Below are 21,719 nucleotides of genomic sequence, written 5' to 3'. Positions count from 1 at the left end.
TGGCTCCACTGACACAAGCTTATCAGGTTGACCTTAAGACGAATGACATTTCTAAACAACTTATTAGGACATTAACGGTGCTCATTAATAGTAAACATACATATCTGTTTTTCAATAACCCATAACATAAGAATACTTTTCAATACCCCATATGCACAAGGGTTCACCAGGGCTGCCATGACATCATCGTACATCAAGAGTACATCAAAAGTATATTTCATATTGCATTATAATTGCAGGACATGACTTGTATAACTAAGAGATTTTTAAAATATCTTTAATAATGTTTGACACATTGTACAGTTCTCATTACTCACGAGACTCGAGGGTGGGTTTGGCCACACCACTGGTCGTGACCGAACGGCTGTTGGGTCCCACTAAAGCGACCACAAGCTCCTCATATTCTGACAGCGGCTGTATATGAGCAGAGCCGCCGCCCGTCCTCATCTGCTCTGCATGATTGTTATCTTCTGTAAATAAGAGAACATGGCATGCATAAGCTAATGGATTTAAGAATGACGGATTTAAATGTTCGATTAGAAATTTGTATTGCATATGAACAATATTTCATAATATAAAATTAAACTTACTGTTAAGATGCATAAATTCATTCATAATTTAATAAGAAATGACATTCAAGATTCCAATTAAAATTTGCATGCATCATTAAAATATTACATATGTAACATTTAAAATATAACATGCAACTTACTCTGGCTACTGCCAACGAGCTGTTCCACCTTTTCCTGCACTGGTCAGGTGCCCTTACTTCATTTGATGCCAATGTAACGACATCGGCAATCTCTATCCATATTTTGCGGTACGCACGGGGTGGAGGTTTCCCATGCCCACCCCGTATCAAGTTGTCCCACCTGCCCTGTACAGTATTCACCAGGTCCTCGCTAAAGGGTTTTGCCCTCTTCCTCTCTCTCTTGCCCTCCATTTTAAATTATAAGTATATAGTACACTATTACAATTTCAGAAATATTTTCACTAATTTCAGTGTAATAAAACACTAATAATTATTTTTTTACTATAAAGAATGGCAACACTCCAACCAGCCCAACAAATAATCTCTTCCCCTCTTCCTTCCTTCACTCGCTCTGTTCTCTCTCGTTCTCTCTCTCTCTCTCTTCTTTCTTTCTTTCTTTCTTTCTTTCTCTCTCTCTCTCTCTCTCTCTCTCTCTCTCTCTCTCTCTCTCTCTCTCTCTCTCTCTCTCTCTCTCTCTCTCTCAAAACGCAGCAAAGAAACTCAACCAAAAATAAATCCCACACCTGCGCAGAATAGCGTTGCTAGGGAAGCTGCTTTTTTTTTTAACTTCAGTTTTCGGTGGGCGATTATGAGATCGCTGAAAAATCATATCACCCATTTGGGTATGGCCGAGTGGAAAATCGCAACAAAAAAAAAATGGGCCTTGTACCGGCAATCAGCAGGGCCGAGACATCCCACGTCGCTAGAACAAGGCCCATTTTTTGGGCCTTAGCCACCTAGTGGAAAGTCTAGCTCCTAATATATTGCACTGTTTGAGTATAGAATGGGGTGTAGAGGATTTTTTCCATTCACTTGAATGCTTTAATGAAGCAGCTTCAAAATTGTGGGAGCAAAGATTGTGATAAATTTAGGTTTCTTTTACCACAAATGTAAGAGCTAGTTAACCTGCAACAAATGAAACATTTACTCATTAAATCGAGTACTGATGTGAAACAACAACATTGTGTAATGCATAGCAGATTACACATGAATAGTTTACTGATCAAAACACTCATGACTCAGACTTATCAACTAAAATCACTTTTTGTAGTAGTTTGCAGTTCATCCACTGAATACTTGATGTAAGAGTTCCTTCTCCTGTTTACTTTTGACCCATTGTTAAATGAATTACCATTTTAATAACCCTACTGATTTTACAAAAATCTTCCTCCACTATAGACCCCTGAAGTGATGGTAGAGGGAATTTTATGTAACATAATGGGCCCAAGTTTCCACATGATTTGCTCCTGATTTTTAGGAGCAACTGGTGGAGAACGGAGTATCTTAGAAATCACAATTCTCCACATTTAAGTTTTCTGTAGTTCTAGTCATTTAGAACAGTTTCACTTTTGAACAGAATTTTTTTTTCAAAAGGGGGCGTGTCCGGCCACTGACTCCTGATTTGAAAGTTTCCACAGTGAAAACGTACTCGAAACTAACTCAGAATGGAGCAAGTGAAGATTTTTGTAGGCCTGAAAAAACCGTCTACACATTAAAAAATCAGGCGCAGGTTACAAATTAGGCGTCCGGAACGAGGTGAGGGGGGGAAAGGGAAGTCATTAAATTCTACAATAAATCCTTAGTTATACTTATACAAATATTATACAAATAATTCCAACCTGAATAAAAATTTATAAGCAAAGAAAAGATTAAATAAACCATGTTCCTACCTGTGTGAAAGTGCTTCAGGCAGGGAGAATGCTGCAGGAAGCCTCACAAGTTGAGGCAGCCGTTCCCGGGGGGGGGGGGGGGGGGGGGGGGAGGGGGAGGGGAAAGGCAGTGAGGGTACGACCGACCGACGGCAGCAGCCGTTCCCGACGGCGGGGAGGAGGCAGTGAGAAGGCTGCAGGAAGCCTCAGAAGTTGAGGCAGCCATTCCCGAGGCCCCCCTGCCGTCGGTCGGGCCCGTCGGGAAACGGCTGCCTCAACTTCTGAGGCTTCCTGCAGCCTTCTCACTGCTGCAAGAAGCCTCAGTGCTGATCATGGAAGAGCAATGTGCTTTTATTAAAAAATGATAAAAAATGAACAGCTGCAAAGAACTACAAAAATGGCCGAGTGCCAATGTTTCCTTCACACTGCGCGTGCGCGAACGCTCCAACGCGCGCGCGCAGGGTTGCTGGCACGAAAACAACTCATTTAAATGGTACCCGCCCCCTCCCACTTACAAAATCGGCGCGAGTGGTAGGCTCCGCCCCCTGCACGCCACGCCAGGCAGACATGGAGCTGCAAGGCGCTCGAGAATAGCGCAGGTTTTTTTAGGCACGAAAAACGGGCGCCCAGCTCGGAGGGGCGCCTGTTTAGCCGCGTGTGGAAACTTGGGGCCATAATATCCTGCTTGCACATAGGATTTTTTTTTGTTTCTGCAATTTCCTTCCTTCCCACCCACTCCAAATTAAAATCTAGCCCAGTGTTGTCATGAATAATTCTTCCTTAATATCTGGCATGAGGCAAGCTGTTACAAGTAATGATAGACTGTAAGACTGGAATTGTACTGTACTCTGTGCAGATTCAAACTGGTCGGTGTGTGATTGCCTGCAGAAGAGGTCTTGTACTTGCCAGCAATTAGTGCATTTGGTAGTTTTCTGTGTTATGTTGCCATTTGTGCATTGATGCATAACCCTTTCATCAATGTTAAAGGAGCAATATAACCAAACCCACAGTAGAAGCGTAGATCTGGGCATCCAGCTAATCTGATTTAAATAGTCGTTGTGCCCAACCTCTGTAATGTCTACATTTCCACTTGCAAACAAAACAGTAGGTGTCCTAAGGGCTTTGAGAAGCTGCAACTGCCAGTTTGCTGTCCTGTTATTTTAGTGTATTACAAGGCTCATCAGCATATAAGCTTCCCAGACTTGTTTTAACTCCCATCTACTTCCTGTGGGTGATATTGAGAAGAAATTAATCATTTCCTATCTTTACCCATCTTTCATCCCCTGATTACTTGGTATGTGTTGCCATTATTCATTTAAGTGCTTACTACACAGTCTTGTAAAAGAATGCATTTATATTGGCCCATAATTTGCGGTCCACAGTGAAGCACAGGCATGCCCCGAAGAAAACTGCCCACAAAGGTCTCGCGATTCTCTGGTGAGAAGTTCAGCTTTATTGACGTGCAGTTTAGTTGGAATTCCATAGCACGAGCTGCTGTGATGTCAATAAGCAGTCTAAACAGATGAATACGTGGCTTGAGCAGTGGTGCAGCAGGGAGGGATTCAAATTCGTGGGGCATTGGAACAGGTTTTGGGGGAGGTGGGACCAGTACAAACCGGACGGTCTGCACTTGGGCAGGAACGGAACCAATGTCCTAGGGGGAGTGTTTGCTAGTGCTGTTGGTGAGGAGTTAAACTAATATGGCAGGGGGATGGGAACCAATACAGGGAGACAGAGGGAAACAAAAAGGAGACAAAAACAAAAGACAGAAAAGAGATGAGTAAAAGTGGAGGGCAGAGAAACCAAAGGCAAGAAACAAAAAGGGCCACTGAATATAAAAGGGCTGCAGGAGGGGTAAAAACTACAAAATCATGGTTTAAAAACTAGGATGAAAACACTCTACCTAAATGCACGCAGCATTAGAAATAAAGTAAATGAGTTAACGGCACAAATCAATATAAATGGGTATGATTTGGTGGCCATTACAGAGACATGGTTGCAAGGTGGCCAGGACTGGGAATTAAACGTACAGGGGTACCTGACGATTCGGAAAGATAGGCAGGAAGGGAAGGGAGGTGGGGTAGCTCTGTTAATGAGGGATGATATCAGGGCAGTTGTGAGGGATGATATTGGCTCCAATGAACAAAATGTTGAATCATTGTGGGTGGAGATTAGAGATAGTAAGGGGAAAAAGTCACTGGTCGGCGTAGTTTATAGGCCCCCAAATAATAACTTCATGGTGGGGCGGGCAATAATCAAGGGAATAATGGAGGCATGTGAAAAAGGAACGGCAGTAGTTATGGGGGATTTTAACCTACATATCGATTGGTCAAATCAAATCGCAGGGGGTAACCTGGAGGAGGAATTCATAGAATGCATATGGGATTGTTTCTTAGAACAGTATGTAACAGAGCCTACAAGGGAGCAAGCCATTTTGGATCTGGTCCTGTGTAACGAGACAGGAAAAATAAACGATCTCCTCGTAAAAGATCCTCTCGGAATGAGTGATCACAATATGGTTGAATTTGTAATACAGATTGAGGATGAGGAAGTTGTGTCAGAAATGAGAGTACTATGCTTAAACAAAGGGGACTACAGTGGGATGAGGGCAGAGTTGGCTAAAGTAGACTGGAAACAAGGACTAAACGGTGGCACAATTGAGGAACAGTGGAGGACTTTTAAGGAGCTCTTTCATAATGCGCAACAAAAATATATTCCAGTGAAAAAGAAGGGCGGCAAGAGAAGAGAAAACCAGCCGTGGATAACCAAGGAAATAAAGGAAAGTATCAAATCAAAGACCAATGCGTATAAGGTGGCCAAGGTTAGTGGGAAACTAGAGGATTGGGAAGATTTTAAGCAACAGCAAAGAATGACTAAAAAAGCAATAAAGAAAGGGAAGATAGATTACGAAGGTAAACTTGCGCAAAACATAAAAACAGATAGTAAAAGCTTTTACAGATATATAAAACGGAAGAGAGTGACTAAAGTAAATGTTGGTCCCTTAGAAGATGAGAAGGGGGATTTAATAATGGGAAATGTGGAAATGGCTGAGACCTTAAACAATTATTTTGCTTCCGTCTTCACAATGGAAGACACAAAAACCATGCCAAAAATTGCTGGTCACAGGAATGTGGGAAGGGAGGACCTTGAGATGATCACTATCACTAGGGAGGTAGTGCTGGACAGACTAATGGGATTGAAGGTAGACAAGTCCCCTGGTCCTGATGAAATGCATCCCAGGGTATTAAAAGAGATGGCGGAAGTTATAGCAGATGCATTTGTTATAATCTACCAAAATTCTCTGGACTCTAGGGAGGTACCAGCGGATTGGAGAGCAGCTAATGTAACGCCTCTGTTTAAAAAAGGGGGCAGGCAAAAGGCAGGTAACTATAGGCCGGTTAGTTTAACATCTGTAGTGGGGAAAATGCTTGAAGCTATCATTAAGGAAGAAATAGCGGGACATCTGGATAGGAATAGTGCAATCAAGCAGACGCAGCATGGATTCATGAAAGGGAAATCATGTTTAACTAACTTACTGGAATTCTTTGAGGATATAACGAGCATGGTGGATAGAGGTATACTGATGGATGTGGTGTATTTAGATTTCCAAAAGGCATTCGATAAGGTGCCACACAAAAGATTACTGCAGAAGATAAAGGTACGCGGAGTCAGTGGAAATGTATTAGCATGGATAGAGAATTGGCTGGCGAACAGAAAGCAGAGAGTCGGGATAAATGGGTCCTTTTCCGGTTGGAAATCAGTGGTTAGTGGTGTGCCACAGGGATCAGTGCTGGGACCACAACTGTTTACAATATACATAGATGACCTAGAGGAGGGGACAGAGTGTAGTGCAACAAAATTTGCAGATGACACTAAGATTAGTGGGAAAGCGAGTTGTGTAGAGGACTCAGAGAGGCTGCAAGGAGATTTGGATAGGTTAAGCGAATGGGCTAAGGTTTGGCAGATGGAATACAATGTCGGAAAGTGTGAGGTCATCCACCTTGGGGGAAAAAAAACAGTAAAAGGGAATATTATTTGAATGGGGAGAAATTACAACATGCTGTGGTGCAGAGGGACCTGGGGGTCCTTGTGCATGAAACTCTTTTTGGATCCTCAGGAAGGCAAATGGAATGTTGGCCTTCATTGCGAAAGGGATGGAGTACAAAAGCAGGGAGGTGTTGCTGCAACTGTATAAGGTATTGGTAAGGCTGCACCTGGAGTACTGCGTGCAGTTTTGGTCACCTTACTTAGGGAAGGGGTACAGAGACTATTCACTAGGCTGATTCCAGAAATTAGGGGGTTACCTTATGAGGATAGATTGAGTAGACTGGGTCTTTACTCCTTGGAGTTCAGAAGGATGAGGGGTGATTTTATAGAAACATTTAAAATCATGAAAGGGATAGACAAGATAGAGGCAGAGGTGTTGTTTCCATTGGTGGGGGAGACTAGAACTAGGGGGCACAGCCTCAAAATACGGAGGAGCCAATTTAAAACCGAGTTGAGAAAGAATTTCTTCTCCCAGAGGGTTGTGAATCTGTGGCATTCTCTGCCCAAGGAAGCAGTTGAGGCTGGCTCATTGAATGTTTTCAAGTCAAAGATAGATAGATTTTTAAGCAATAAGGGAATTAAGGGTTACGGGGAGAGGGCGGGTAAGTGGAGCTGAGTCCACGACCAGATCAGCCATGATCTTATTGAATGGCGGAGCAGGCTCGAGGGGCTAGATGGCCTACTCCTGTTCCTAATTCTTATGTTCTTATGTTCTTAAACCGGCCAATCGCAATGCAGAATTCTCAGACAGGGAACCAGGAAGTGAAGAAGCTCCTTTTATTCTGACTTTTTAAAATAATACCGAGAGGAAAATAAGATTGGGGCTCTCACATGGGGGAAAAGATAAACTTGAAATAAATATGAACACTTTTTTTTTAAGTTTCTTGAATTGTAATTTTCATTAATTATGGAGAAATTTGACACTCCACAAATTAAAATTAGTTTTTCAGCGCCATAACGTTTGTTTAGCAGTCAGTATGCTATTCAAACCCCAGTTACACCTAATCCACAAGGTCTAATTTTTAATGGGATATTTAACAGCAATATTACTGCAGAAAAGCCCACGTTATTGTCCGTTTCATTAATTGCCGGCTATGGGGGTGGGGGGGAAGTCGGGGGGTGGGGGGCGGGTGCAGTGGCGGAGCAGTGAATGACTGACCGCAACTTCAGGATTTCCGCGTGAGGTTGTGCATGGATTAAATTCTGAAGTTGCGGTTAGTTTAAAAGCTGTTCGTTTGCTGTTACTGCTCACTGCAAATTCTGGGCCATTGTAATCTGACAAACCCTTCCACAAAAGTGTTGACGAATAAATTGTTCTGTACAAGAGAAACGCGGTATTAGAATACTGTGTAGCCTTCAACAATCTAGTTTTCCATTTTGTAATTGCCTACTTCTGGTTTAATTCTACATTCAAATTTTCTTCTAATTTCTGCATAGTTAATGGCAATGAGGACAGTTTCTGCATTTGCAAACCATCTTGAATCTGGCTTCTTTATTATTCAATGTGTAAAAGTGAAATATTATAAATTTGTGTTCACTGGTGGTGTACGCGAGACCTGAAAACCAAAGTATCCATCTTTCTGCTCGTCTGAGTGAGCATTGCAGCCAGAATAATAAGACAGCAACTAATTGTCATAAACGATCATTGCGACTGTTGCAGCAGCCGTGCACTACGTAATATAAGAATCATAGAAATTTACAGCACAGAAGGAGGCCATTCGGCCCATTGTGCCTTTGCCAGCCGACAAAGAACTATTTAAACTAATCCCACTTTCCAGCTCTTGGTCCATAGCCTTGTAGGTTACGGCATTTCAAGTACATTCGTAATAAGGTGGATGAATTAATTGCGCAGATAGCTGTTAACGGCTATGATGTAATTGGGATTATGGAGACATGGCTCCAGCGTGACCAAGGCTGGGAACTCAACATCCAGGGGATTTCAATATTCAGGAAGGATAGACAGAAAGGAAAAGGAGGTGGGGTAGCATTACTGGTTAAAGAGGAGATTAAAGCAATAGTAAGGAAGGACATTAGCTTGAATGATATGGAATGTGTATGGGTAGAGCTGCGGAACAGCAAAGGGCAGAAAACGCTCGTGGGAGTTGTGTACAGACCACCAAACAGTAGTAAACGCTCGTGGGAGTTGTGTACAGACCACCAAACAGTAGTAGTGAGGTTGGGGATGGCATCAAACAGGAAATTAGGGATGTGTGCAATAAAGGTACAGCAGTTATCATGGGTGACTTTAATCTACATATAGATTGGGCTAACCAAACTGGTAGTAATACGGTGGAGGAGGATTTCCTGGAGTGTATAAGGGATGGTTTTCTGGACCAATATGTCGAGGAACCAACTCGAGAGCTGGCCATCCTCGACTGGGTGTTGTGTAATGAGAGGGGATTAATTAGCAACCTTGTTGTGCGAGGCCCCTTGGGGAAGAGTGACCATAATATGGTAGAATTCTTTATTAAGATGGAGAGTGACAGTTAATTCAGAGACTAGGGTCCTGAACTAAAAGAAAGATAACTTCGATGGTATGAGACGTGAATTGGCTGGGATAGACTGGCGAATGCCACTTAAAGGGTTGCTGATGGATAGACAATGGCAGACATTTAAAGATCACATAGATGAACTTCAACAATTGTACATCCCTGTCTGGCATAAAAATAAAACGGGGAAGGTGGCTCAACCATGGCTAACGAGGGAAATTAGGGATAGTGTTAAATCCAAGGAAGAGGCACATAAATTGGCCAGAAAAAGCAGCAAACCTGAGGACTGGGAGAAATTTAGAATTCAGCAGAGGAGGACAGGGTTTAAGTAGGAGAGGGAAAATAGAGTATGAGAGTAAGCTTGCAGGGAACATAAAAACTGACTGCAAAAGCTTCTATAGATATGTGAAGACAAATGTAGATCCCTTGTAGTCAGAATCAGGTGAATTTATAATGGGGAACAAAGAAATGGCAGACCAATTGAACAAATACTTTGGTTCTGTCTTCACGAAGGAAGACACAAATAACCTTCCGGAAATACTAGGGGACCGAGGGTCTAGTGCGAAGGAGGAATTGAAGGAAATCCTTATTTGGAAATTGTGTTAGGGAAATTGATGGGATTGAAGGCTGATAAATCCCCAGGGCCTGATAGTCTGCATCCCAGAGTACTTAATAAATGGCCCTAGAAATAGTGGATGCATTGGTGGTCATTTTCCAACATTCTATAGACTCTGGATCAGTTCTTATGGATTGGAGGGTAGCTAATGTAACACCACTTTTTTTTTAAAAAGGAGGGAGAGAGGAAACATGGAATTATAGACCAGTTAGCCTGATATCGGTAGTGGGGAAAATGTTGGAATCAGTTATTAAAGATGAAATAGCAGTGCATTTGGAAAGCAGCGACAGGGTTGGTCCAAGTCAGCATGGATTTATGAAAGGGAAATCATGCTTTACAAATCTTCTCGAATTTTTTGAGGGTGTAACTAGAGTGGACAAGGGAGAACCAGTGGAAGTGGTGTATTTGGACTTTCAGAAGGCTTTTGACAAGATCCCACACAAGAGATTAGTGTGCAAAATTAAAGCACATGGTATTGGGGGTAATGTACTGACGTGGATAGAGGACTGGTTGGCAGACAGGAAGCGAAGAGTAGGAATAAATGGGTCCTTTTCAGAGGGAGTGCAGCGAAGGTTCCCCAGACTGATTCCTGGGATGGCAGGACTGACATGAAGAAAGACTGGATCGACTAGGCTTATATTCACTGGAATTTAGAAGAATGAGAGGGGATCTCATAGAAACATATAAAATTCTGACGGGGTTGGACAGGTTAGATGCAGGAAGAATATTCCCGATATTGGGCAAGTCCAGAACCAGCAGTCACAGTCTAAGGATAAGGGGTAAGCCATTTAGGACTGAGATGAGGAGAAACTTCACTGAGAGAATTGTGAACCTGTGGAATTCTCTACCACAGAAAGTTGTTGAGGCCAGTTCGTTAGATATAACCAAATGGAGTTCGATATGGCCCTTATGGCTAAAGGGATCAAGGGGTATGGAGAGAAAGCAGGAATGGGGTACTGAAGTTGCCTGATTAGCCATGATCATATTTAAATGTTATGAGGGTTTCTGCCTCTGCACTCTTTCAAGGCAGTGAGTTCCAGACCTTCAACACCTTCTAGGTGAGAAAATCTCCTCAAAACCTCCCTAAACCTCCTACCACTTATTTTAAATCTATGCCCCCTGGTTATTGACCCCTCTGCTAAGGGGAATAGGTCTTTCTTATTCACTCTATCTAGGCCCCTCATAATTTTATACACATCGATTAGGTCTCCCCTCGGCCTCCTGTGTTCCAAAGAAAACAACCCCAGCCGATCCAATCTTTCCTCAGTGCCAAAATTCTCCAGTCCAGGCAACATCCTTGTAAATCTCCTCTACACTCTCTCTCGTGCAATCACGTATTTCCTGTCATGTGATCAGAACTGCACGCAGTACTCTAGCTGTGACCTAACTAGTGTTTTATACAGTTCAAGCATAACCTCGCTTGATAAACAACATCTTCTAAAAGCCCCTTGTTGGATTTCTTCAATAATTCATCACCATTTAGAATTTGGTCTCTGATAGACAGCACGTGGCATCTCTTGCAGCTATGGAGAACAAATTCTGTCTGTCCAGGGACCTCAATGGCAATGCATAGTTAATCACTGATTTAAGAGTTTCCTTGGTATTAATACAATCTTCATAAATGAGTCTTTATTTCTGATTTATACTCGAGCTATAGGGAAGGGTATAAATGACAATTTCCATGATAAATATGAACACAGGAAAAATAGAACATATATTTCTAAAATTTGAAAATGACTGATGTCTCTGCTTAGTAGAATTATCCCCTCACTTCATCTAAAAACTACACTTCGTTTTGACTGAATGTAGCGCCATGGGAGATCTGTGTGTACACATGTAACGTATTAGGATTGAAGTGTTTTCCATCTCCAAATGGGAAAATCTACACAGCTATGCACACGCAGCCACGTATATACATGGCGATGACGGTAACTGAAACTCAGTGAGCTGTCTCAAATACTTGGCACTAATTTCTTTTACTCTCTTAAATCCAGCTCCTCATTGTGTTTTTTGTTATTTAGGTGACCTTCAACAGCACCTTCAAGCAATGTTCACTCTTCTTCGACCTGAAGACAACATCCGATTGGTGAGTTATCCATGTGTACATAAATTCCTCTGCCGTTTCTTTTCAGTGGATTAATGCAGATTTTATGCTCCTGGCAAAACCAATGGAAATTTTCCCACAGAAATGTATTTGTTGTTTCATATTCCCATGTTCCTTCAATCAACTGAGGGAGTGAGCAGCTGACTTGATTGCAGGCCATTAGCCAACTCTATCCTTGAATCGAGCGCTATGCAAGAACACTGTGGATTGATTCGCTCATTCAACCCTTCCCATTGCCCCTTCCCCCTTACTAAAATAGGGAATTCATTATATGGTGAGTTTGAGTGTGTGAAGCAGGGGCTTGGGGCACTCTACATTGGGAGTTGGAGAACTGAAAAGGCACCAATCTGAAATCTTTTGTGTACTGCTGACCCAGAGTGGCATGGCTACACAGTAATATTGCATGCAACTCATGACATTGAATCTGTACACTATAGGCGAGGACCTGTTACCAACTGTACTTGGTACAAGTTAGCTATTTGGGCATATAAGACAATCTGTTGCAGACTGACGGCAGCCTGTGGACCTGGTCTTGTCCACATGATAGACCGTGCAAATGTAAACACAAATAAAGAGTACAAAGAATACTTAATTCTTTCATTGTATACCGCTTCTCACACCAAAAGCATAAAGTGTTGTCATGAAAGCTGATCATGGTACGTATGTGTTTGATACATATTTCTTTTTAATATTTAGTATCTACCCTTCCTAGGCATTTAGACGATTTTGAAGTTACTAATACATTTTGGGTCTCTATAAATAAGAAAAGGTTAATGTAGCAAAAATATATGTAGTATTTCAGACTTATAATATATATTGTGATCAGTGCAGATTTTTGTTTAACACCGTTTCTGTTGTATATTTTCTCATCTATTAAGATTTCGGGCTGCAAACCTTCCTTCACAGTTAAAGTTACACTTCCACATAAGTTATGTGTATAACAAAGCTAACTGTTTTACTAAAAAATCCTCCTCAGAAGACAAAACATCTCTGGCATTTAGTTTTACTGCACAAAATCTTGCGTATTTACAGATTGTGTTGACATCAGTACTGTAGCACTAATTGTTAGTTGTACGACTGATGTGGTCAAGTAAAATGAAACCCCCTCAAAAAGCTGATAGCAGCAACAACAATAACTTGCATTTATATAGCATCTTTAACGTAGTAAAACATCCCACGGCACTTCAAGTGTTATAAGACAAAACAAATAAATTTGACACCAAACTAGGGGCTCAATTTTTCCCAGTTATTTGCACCAGAAAATCGGCGCAGCAGGTGCAGCAAGGGGGTGGGGGGAGGGGGAGAAAGAGGCCTTTTGGTCAGGGGTAGGGAAGCCTTTTGGCCAGAGTTAGAGGAGTGGCAACCGGCATCTGGAGGAGGGAGGCCCTTCGGCCAGGGCTTGTAGTGGGTATCGGCATTCGGTGGCCCTTCGGTCTGGGTTAGTAGTGGGTACTGGGAGGGGGAGGCCCTTCAGCCAGGCAAGTGGCGGGTACTGGGAGGGGGGAGCCCTTCGGCCAGAGCTAGTAGCGCATACTGGGAGGGGGAGACCCTTCGACCAGAGTTAGGCGCAGCACCGGGAGGAGGGATAGACTTTTTGGGATAAACACTTTAATAATTTAATGCTGGTATGTTGCTGCAATATGTAAGGTGCTTGTGCAGATTGCTGTGAGCTGGTCTGAATGTGTCACTTACCAGCCAGCCTCAGTCCGCAGTGTGTCCCTGATTACCCTGGCAACCCAATCTTTTTGGCGCAGATCTTGGGCTCCACCCCCAAAGGTAAAGGACGGGCTAGGCAGCGCCAAAATGAACAATTCAAACGAGGAAAGTTGGATTTTTTTTTGGTGTCGTTGGGCCCAAAAAAAAGGGCGTAATTCTTCAATTACGCCAAAAAACAGCTTTGGGGAAAATTGAGCCCTGCATAAGAAGAAATTATGGCAGATGACGAAAAGCTTGGTCAAAGAAGTAGGTTTTAAGAAGTGTCTTAAAGGAGAAAAGAGAGACTGAGGCTTAGGCATTACAAACACACATTCCAGTATACAATTAGGAAATGTTAGAAGTATACAGGTAGTCAGACAGCATCTATAAAGAGGGAAGATAAGCTATGGCATTTTGGATTTGTATCTTTCGTCAGCAGTCTTCAGTTCTGATGAAAGGTACATATCTGAATTGTCACAACCTGTGTTTTGTCTTTACAGAAATAAACCTCTTGTTTATTTCTCACATCTTTTGTTATTTCAGATTTCTAGCAATTGTGGTTGTTCCTTTGTACAAATTTGTATATTATCTGTGCTTCTATCATTAAAACCAATATTCCCTCAATTTTTTTTTGTGCGCGGTCCCTTTAAATTTGCTGTGCGGTATCTTTTCTAGCGATGGGCTTGTGAACTGCCTGCACAGGACCTCGCGATTGGTGCATGCCCGTGCACCTGGTGGGGGGGGGGGGGAACATTGATTGCAACCATAATTTTTAGAGGGAATCTGCAATATATTATGGAAAATTGTATGTTAATCGTAATCCTGGTAACAGTACTACGCTTTGGTTGTTTGCCTCCTTTAATTTTAATCCCTGTACTTCCATATAATCTCAAATACAGAATGTAAAAAACAATCCTAAGTAGCTCCCCTATTATCCATTTTTCATAAATACAGTTTAAACACTGGCGCACCGTGGCTGCCGTGTGTACCATCTACAAGATGCACTGCAGCAACTCACCAAGGCTTCTTCAACAGCACCTTCAAAACCCACGACCTCTACCACCTAGAAGGAGAAGGGCAGCTGGCGCATGGGAACACTATCGCCTCCAAGTTACACATTATTCTGACTTGGGAAAACTAACGCTGTTCCTTCATTGTCACTGAGTCAAATCCTGGAACTCCCTTCCTAACACACCACTGTGGGAGCACCTTCACCACACAGACTGCAATGATTCAAGAAGGCGGCTCACCATCACCTTTTCAATGGCAATTAGGGATGGGCAGTAAATGCCGGCCTTACCAGCGATGTCCACAACTTGTGAATGAATAAATAAATAAAAATACTAATGTCCAATAATTGCTGTTCCTGACATTTTGAAGTGGGATGCACTGTGCCTTGAAAGTCAGTGCATGGAAAAGATTTCATTCCAAAGAAATGCCACAAACAATGTTCTAGCTGTTTCACTGAAGTTCCTTATTGTGCTTTTCAGATGTGGAGACTGTATTAACCATACCTTGTAACAGGAGCAGCTTCCCTACTCCAAGCTTCAGAATCTGCTCCCAACTAACCATAGATTGATCTGACCTCATTAAAAGAAACAACACTAATCTAGTCAAAGTGTCCGAACACGAGTTTGTGCTGCATTCAGTCTGCTCTTATAAATATGGCATACACACTTTAATTACTGAAATCACCCAACACTACTCTGCACATTCACAGTGAGCAATATGCTTATGAGGACCGTGGCATAAGAAAGGTGGGGGAAAACTTTGCACAGTATACAATATATTTGTAACTGCGATTAAAAATGTCTGTGCCAATAAGACTGATAGATGACCAATTGACACACTAAGATTTGAAATGATAAGAACAGGAATGTGACATGAAGAACTTTGTTTATAATTATCACCTTGTACTGACGCACTGTCCAACATAGCCACCTTTGAATGATATCTATTTGAAATGTCAAACATTCACTGGGCATTAACACATGACCAGATATCCTGGCATATGCCATTTTATAAGGGAATACTGTTGTTCAACAGCATAGATTGTAAATAGTGTTTTACTTTTCATAGAATATATATATTTATAAATTTATTCTAGTTGATGTTTAGTCCCTCAAGTTTAGGCAAGTTAAGAAAAATAAATGCATTGGGTTGTTGCTAGAATTTAATTTTTTTTTAAATTATGTAAGCCTAAACTGAAATTATTAAAAACATGATGTCTATTTCCCCAAACGTGCACCAAAATTAAACAATTTCTGTTTCCCAAAAATGTGTCCTCCAGCAGTGAAGTGAGTTATTTGCGTGCTACCGTAAGCATATTGCTCACTGTTTGCGAATGTGCAGAGTGGTGTTGAGTAATTGGATGCCATTCTGATGAAACGGAAATGTGTGAATCTGTTTTTTTAAAAAACTTCTCCTTCCCAGGAATAGGGATTGCAAGTATTTGTGTGGTTGCAATAAGGAAGGTCCTAGAAACTAATGACAAGTAATAAAATATTTTGACTGCCTAGCCACCAAGAGTTTAGTTAGATGTTGATTTGTGTCTACAACACATTGGCCCATTTCACCTGAGATTGAATCAACTGTTCTATGTTTGTGCTGCCTTTAATTTAGTTCTAATGAAATTATAGCCTAAGTTTCATGTCACAACTGTCAGTTTACTTAATTTTCTACCATCATGGTCATTTTCTAGGCATTTCAGAGCCTCTTGGTATTGAGCAGGGATTCTTCCACATGTTGTGGGAACGAGGAAAACTTTAGATGTCCGTCTTGGCTCCGTGGTAGTACTCTTATCTAAGTCAGAAGGTTATGGGTTCAAGCCCCACTCCAGGATTTGAGTACATCATTTCAGCTGACACTCCATTGGAGCACTGCACTGTTGGAGGTGCTTTCTTTACAAATGAGACATTAAACCAAGGTACCTCTTGGATGGACGTAAAGCACCCATGGCAGAATTTGAAGAGCAGGGGAGTTCTCCCCAATGCCTGGCTAATAATTTATTCCTCAAACAATACCACTAAAATAGTTTAATAATTTTTCTCACTGCTGTTTGTGGGACCTTGCTGTGTGCAAAATTCCGACACTATAAACAGTAACTACACTTCAAAAGTACTTCATTGGCTGTGAAGCACTTAGGGACGTCCTGAGGTTGTGAAAGGCACTATAACAATGCAACTTTTTTCTTTCTAACTCTGAACGGGAAATTTAAAAGTCTGAGGGAGAATCAAAAACTGGGCTCTCTTCTATCTCCTAGCAACTAGCTCAAGTTCAGCATTGTAATAAATCAGAGTAAAAAGCTGTCTTATTTCCTCAGCTGAGGGATGGCTTATGGCAGAACCCAAAGAGAGGGTGAAGAGTAGAAAATACATTCAAAATATCCAGCATCATCATAAGCAATCCCTCGGAATCGAGGAAGACTTGCTTCCACTCTAAAAATGAGTTCTTGGGTGACTGACCAGTCCAATACGAGAACCACAGTCCCTGTCACAGGTGGGACAGGCAGTCGTTGAGGGAAGGGGTGGGTGGGACTGGTTTGCCGCACACATTTTCCTCTGCCTGCGCTTGACTTCTGCATGCTCTTGGCGATGAGACTCGAGCTGCTCAGCACCCACCCGGATGCACATCCTCCACTTGGGGCGGTCTTTGGCCAGGGACTCCCGGGTGTCGGTGGGATAAGAAGGCGGCTGCTCTATGCAACTTAACCACAATGCTGCACTTGTGCTCCTCAAAGGGTCTATCCTTTTAAATGTGAATTCCACTAGTTTGCTTCTCAAGCATAATACAGCCTAAAGATCGCTATTGCATAGGTAGCTAAAAATAACACATGTTGCTGTACGGATGTTTAGGAAGTTTACTTTGCAACTGCTCCTGGGAGAACTAAGTGCACTTCACAGTAAATCTTGTGATGTGGCAGGTGTTCATAAAAGGCTTTTGTTGCCAAGTCTTTTGTGCTTCTACTATAGACAGCAATATCTGTCACCATGTCTGGGTGTGATTTTAAAGAGGGCATGTTTCAGGTAGATGAGGGGGCAAGTGTCCCACATTCTCTATACCCTGCTCCTCCCCCATTTTCCTCCACAACCCCCCACCCCGAAGATATTAATTTGAGTCCCAGATTTTCTTAACTCCCAGGCATCATTTACATCCCACTGGCTGGCTGCCTGCCTGAAATGGGCATAAGAGGCAGCTGGCCAGCTGGTGATGGGCAAAGATCAGGCCATCCACCAGTGAGCAGGTACACTGCAGGGGATGGTTTTGGCAGGGTCTCATGGGTGGGAAGTGGGGGGAGCCGGGACTGCAGAGGCCCAGACTTTCCTTTGTGGTAGCCAGACGAGTGGGAGTGCTCCTCCTCATCGCACGAAATTAAGTTTAAAACTTACCTTTTTTTTAGGGCCCTTGCTTTTTTGCTGACTGTGCTGAACATGACCGGCACCCTGCTCAATCAGCAGTTAAAATTGGAGTCCCAACAACAATATCAGACCCCGATTTGCATGAACCTTCCATGTATCAGGCGGGTGCTTTGTCTGGCAAAAATAGGGCCCAGTTAGGGTGGCAGTGGGCAGGTATGGAGGGGGAATGGAGTTGTAAGTTTTTAAGAGGTGTTTTACCTGCATGGCTACCCTGTTTTGCCGAGCAGAGTGGGTTAAAATTTCCCCCATGTTTCTAGATATTTTCCAATTCAATTCCAGGGTTGTGTTTATGTCTGTAAATATTTATTCTTGCAGTTCCCGCGTTAAAATTGGTCTGTAACAGGTCAGTCTTACAAAAGCTCCATCGAACCATACCTGCTATGTTTATGCAACAGTATTTGTAGATGTATTTAAAACATTAACTGTACACTGCCTTGTGAACTTCAGTGTAATGCCTCAGTTTATCATAGTCATAGTGAACAAAAACTTTTTAGATTCAATCTTAACGGAAAACCTAGCAGAATTTGTACATCTTTAATGTGTTAGAATAATGAAGCCAGTTAGTAGATTGCATAAGTGGCAACAGCAGTAAACTAACTTGGCTTCGTGATCAGCTAACCATAAGCCATCCCAGGTCAGTTGACTGGCATTCAGAGATTGGCTTAAATATTGCTTTGCTACGTTTTGATACAGACTGGCTCTGTGAAATAAGTACTGATAATCCAGCATTCAGGAAAGTTATCCCCAGGTTGGGATGTAATGAATTGATTTAAAATGTAAGGATTTCTTTAAACAAGGCTTAAAATAACAGAACTCTTTTTTGGAGCTTATTTTCTTTTAAATAATTTCAGGCTGTACGGTTGGAAAGTGCATATCTGGACCTGACGAGGTACATGGTGGTAGTTTCCACCAATGGCAGACAAGACACGGAAGAAAGTATTGTGTTAGGAATGGATTTCTTCAAAGATAGGTAAGAAAACCTCAAACATCGACTGTTGCCATTTTACAAGCTTACTTTGTTAACTGATGATGAAACTTTTCATGCCATTTCATATAGTGAGGACCGAAAACTGGAATAATAAATTATGAAACATATAACGCAGAATAATTACTTTTAAGGGATTTAGAGAACATGATTAACCATAAGAGTTTTGCTGTCACATTTTATATCATCTGAATTCTTTGCTGGAACTGCTGCTTTGTAACTGACTCCTTGTTTTACAGAATGCTTGTTTTTGTATTAATTAAGAGTTTATTCATGCAGTGAGTGCTTTTGTTATTGGGATAAAGTGTTGTCAGTAAAAGGATTTGTTTCGTGATTTAACAAATGCTTTTTTTTTTGTCAAAATATTGGGAAGTAATGAATGGTTTTAGCCATTGTTGGATCATTTGGATATTTCACTTTCTCATTTAAAAAAAAAACCTGATTAATGAGTTGTAATGTATCTTCTTCAAACTCTCTCTGTCCCTCTTGCACGGTGGTTTGGTCTGTCTCTGACTGTCTCCTTTTTCCTGAGCTTATTTAGACTTGTGCACCTGTTGAGCATGTTGCATTTTTTAGCCAACAATTATTTATTTTTGTTGCTTTTTTGTGTTGTAATATTTATTTTCAAATTGTAACATCTCTCAATTAATAAACTTAAATTTGCCCAAAAAGTAATTTTCAATATTCTTAGTGATGGATGCAAGCCCATCTGTGATGAGATTACTGTAACCAGTTTAAAATAACCTTCATGTATACTATGCATGAAATGAAACTGGAGCAGCACTTTTTTTTTATAATGTAGTTTGGGTACTGGCTTATTGTCCATTAATCTCTGCACTGGAACATTAAACGTTAATAAATGCTAAATATTTCTTCAAAAAGCCAGGTTAAAATATCACCAACAAAGGATATCTAAAGAGCTCTTACTAGTGTGTTAAATGACAAGGGGGGAAAAAAAAGAAGAATTGCACTTGACATAAGTAATAAATCTTGTTTAAATAACATGCTTTGCATTGTGGTGATAGCTCGAGTCCCCAGTACACATTTATTGGTTTTCATAGGCAATGGACAGATAGAGGCTTTTATCAATTATGTCCTGTTGTAAGTCTGAAAATACTATTTAAAAGACCTCCTTGCTGTAGCTGTTCGCCAATGTGACAGTGTGCAACACTTCTAACAAACTTCAGATCTTATGATCAAGCAAATAACTAGCATTCTATCTGTCGGGTTCGTGCTGATGAATGCCTGCTTGTTGCTATGTAAACAAGACAACATACTCTTTATAGTTTGATGTTTGAAGATGGTGGATCTTGAGTGCCATTCTGTTACAGGGTGCAATTAGAAATGGCTTGAGCATGTGTCTGGGGGAGGACCTAAGAATATCCTCTGATCATGGGGAGCTTTTTATAAAACTTTCCATGATGTCATCTTGTGCAGTCAACACAAGTTATTTCTGATGACGGTCTCCCTGAGCTCCACTCCTCTATCTAGCAAGGCTGTATAGTGATCAGAAGCACAGTTTCCAAAATCTGGACTGTTAAATTACACACTTTGATATAATTTAATAAATGCAATTTACACTTTCCGTATACTGGTTCAAACTTTTTCTGCACACTGCAGATATCTATATTCAAAAATAGCGGACAAAAATTCCGTGCTAACGGGGCGCTAGATCAGTATTGCTGGGGTGAGACGAATCCAATGCTGCATGGCAAATCCAGCACCCCCCCCCCACAGGCACGCACTCCACAGCGCCGCCGCTAACCGTTATCACTGGGAGCCTCCATGCCAGGTGGAACGTGGCAGCACTGAGTGTGCAGTGCTCACTGGCCGCCCGATCTGCAAAATTGATTGTCACTATCTACCTTAGCACCTAGAGGAAATAGTGACGGAGAACTGGCATGAAGCCAGCTCCAGGGACATTATTTAAAGGGATCCCCAGTAATGAGTCGCAGCTGTTAGTTAAAGGAGTTTTGTTGCTTTCTTGTCAGTTTCGCAGTGCAATAGTCTCATTCTGTCATTTCAACATTATTTAATATCAGGAGTGTGTGTAAAAAGTAGCTACATTTATTCTTTTCAAAAAATCAAACTGCTACACATGGTTACATTAATGGGAATTGTGCTGGCAGTCAACCTTTTCCCTCCAGGATCTGAGGCGGAGGAAGTGGAGGCAGCAAGAAAGACTGGAACGTGTGGCCAGAGGAAGGAGGAGAGCCATCAGGGCTCTCAGCAAGGGTATTCCGAGAGCACTTCTACCTCCAATTAAGCAAGGAGCAAAGTATTAGAAGGCTCCATTCACCAAGGAGGTGGTGACAGAACTCTGCTACCTCCTGCACCCAGACTTCCAGCCTTGGATCAGGGCGACCATGGCGCTCTTTGGCAGTCAAGGTCACCATCACCCTCCATTTTGTTGCCAGCGGATCCTTCCAGTCTGCAGCAGGGGACATAGCTAACATTTCGCAGTTCGCCATCTGGGAGGCTCTCTAGTAGAAGGGACTACATTTTCTTCCCCATCACCAGAGCGAAGCAGGAAGAGTGTGCATGTGATTTGCAGAGTATTCCTAGCATATTTTCTCTTTCAGATTTCCAGTATCCGCAGTATTTTGCTTTTGTAAGTGAAAATGTACTGTGGTAGGTGCTTCAGCCCATTGTTTAACTTGTTGCTTTTTATCCACGAGCAAGAGCACTTGATATCAGTAGCTTAATTTTGTTTAAATGTTCTTTTTTCATTTTTTCCAAATGTACTTGAGCCGAGTACAGACTGTAGTTGTATGGATTTATATTGATTATGCCTTCTCTGTAATCGTATCGGCATAAAACAATGTGCAACAAAGTGTACAGAAACTATGCTAATTTTAGATTACATTATCTTTGCAGCAGTACTTGCACAATGGGCCTGGTTCTTCCATTATGGAGTGACACGTTGATCCATTTGGATGGTGATGGGTAAGTACACTCGGTACCT

The 21,719-nt window shown here is 41.8% G+C and overlaps 1 protein-coding gene across 4 annotated transcripts in view; it reads left to right on the top strand.

Annotated features, from left to right (window-relative positions):
• Nucleotides 1-21,719, top strand: part of ssh2a (slingshot protein phosphatase 2a) — a 166,514-nt gene that overhangs the window by 111,154 nt on the left and 33,641 nt on the right. For all 4 annotated transcript variants that reach the window (XR_011587250.1, XM_070857105.1, XM_070857104.1 and 1 more), the window contains 3 exons: nucleotides 11,574-11,638; nucleotides 18,621-18,739; nucleotides 21,632-21,700. Coding sequence is in view for 3 of the 4 variants with exons in the window: in XM_070857105.1 (XP_070713206.1) it covers nucleotides 11,574-11,638; nucleotides 18,621-18,739; nucleotides 21,632-21,700 (253 nt within the window). In the remaining variant the exon portion in view is untranslated. The remainder of the gene's footprint in view (nucleotides 1-11,573; nucleotides 11,639-18,620; nucleotides 18,740-21,631; nucleotides 21,701-21,719) is intronic.

This window comes from Pristiophorus japonicus, chromosome 16 (assembly GCF_044704955.1).
Source record: "Pristiophorus japonicus isolate sPriJap1 chromosome 16, sPriJap1.hap1, whole genome shotgun sequence".
In the NCBI taxonomy this organism is placed as follows: Eukaryota; Metazoa; Chordata; class Chondrichthyes; family Pristiophoridae; genus Pristiophorus; species Pristiophorus japonicus.
The sequence above is the reverse complement of the archived record's forward strand: the minus strand, read 5'-3'. Positions and strand labels throughout refer to the sequence as shown.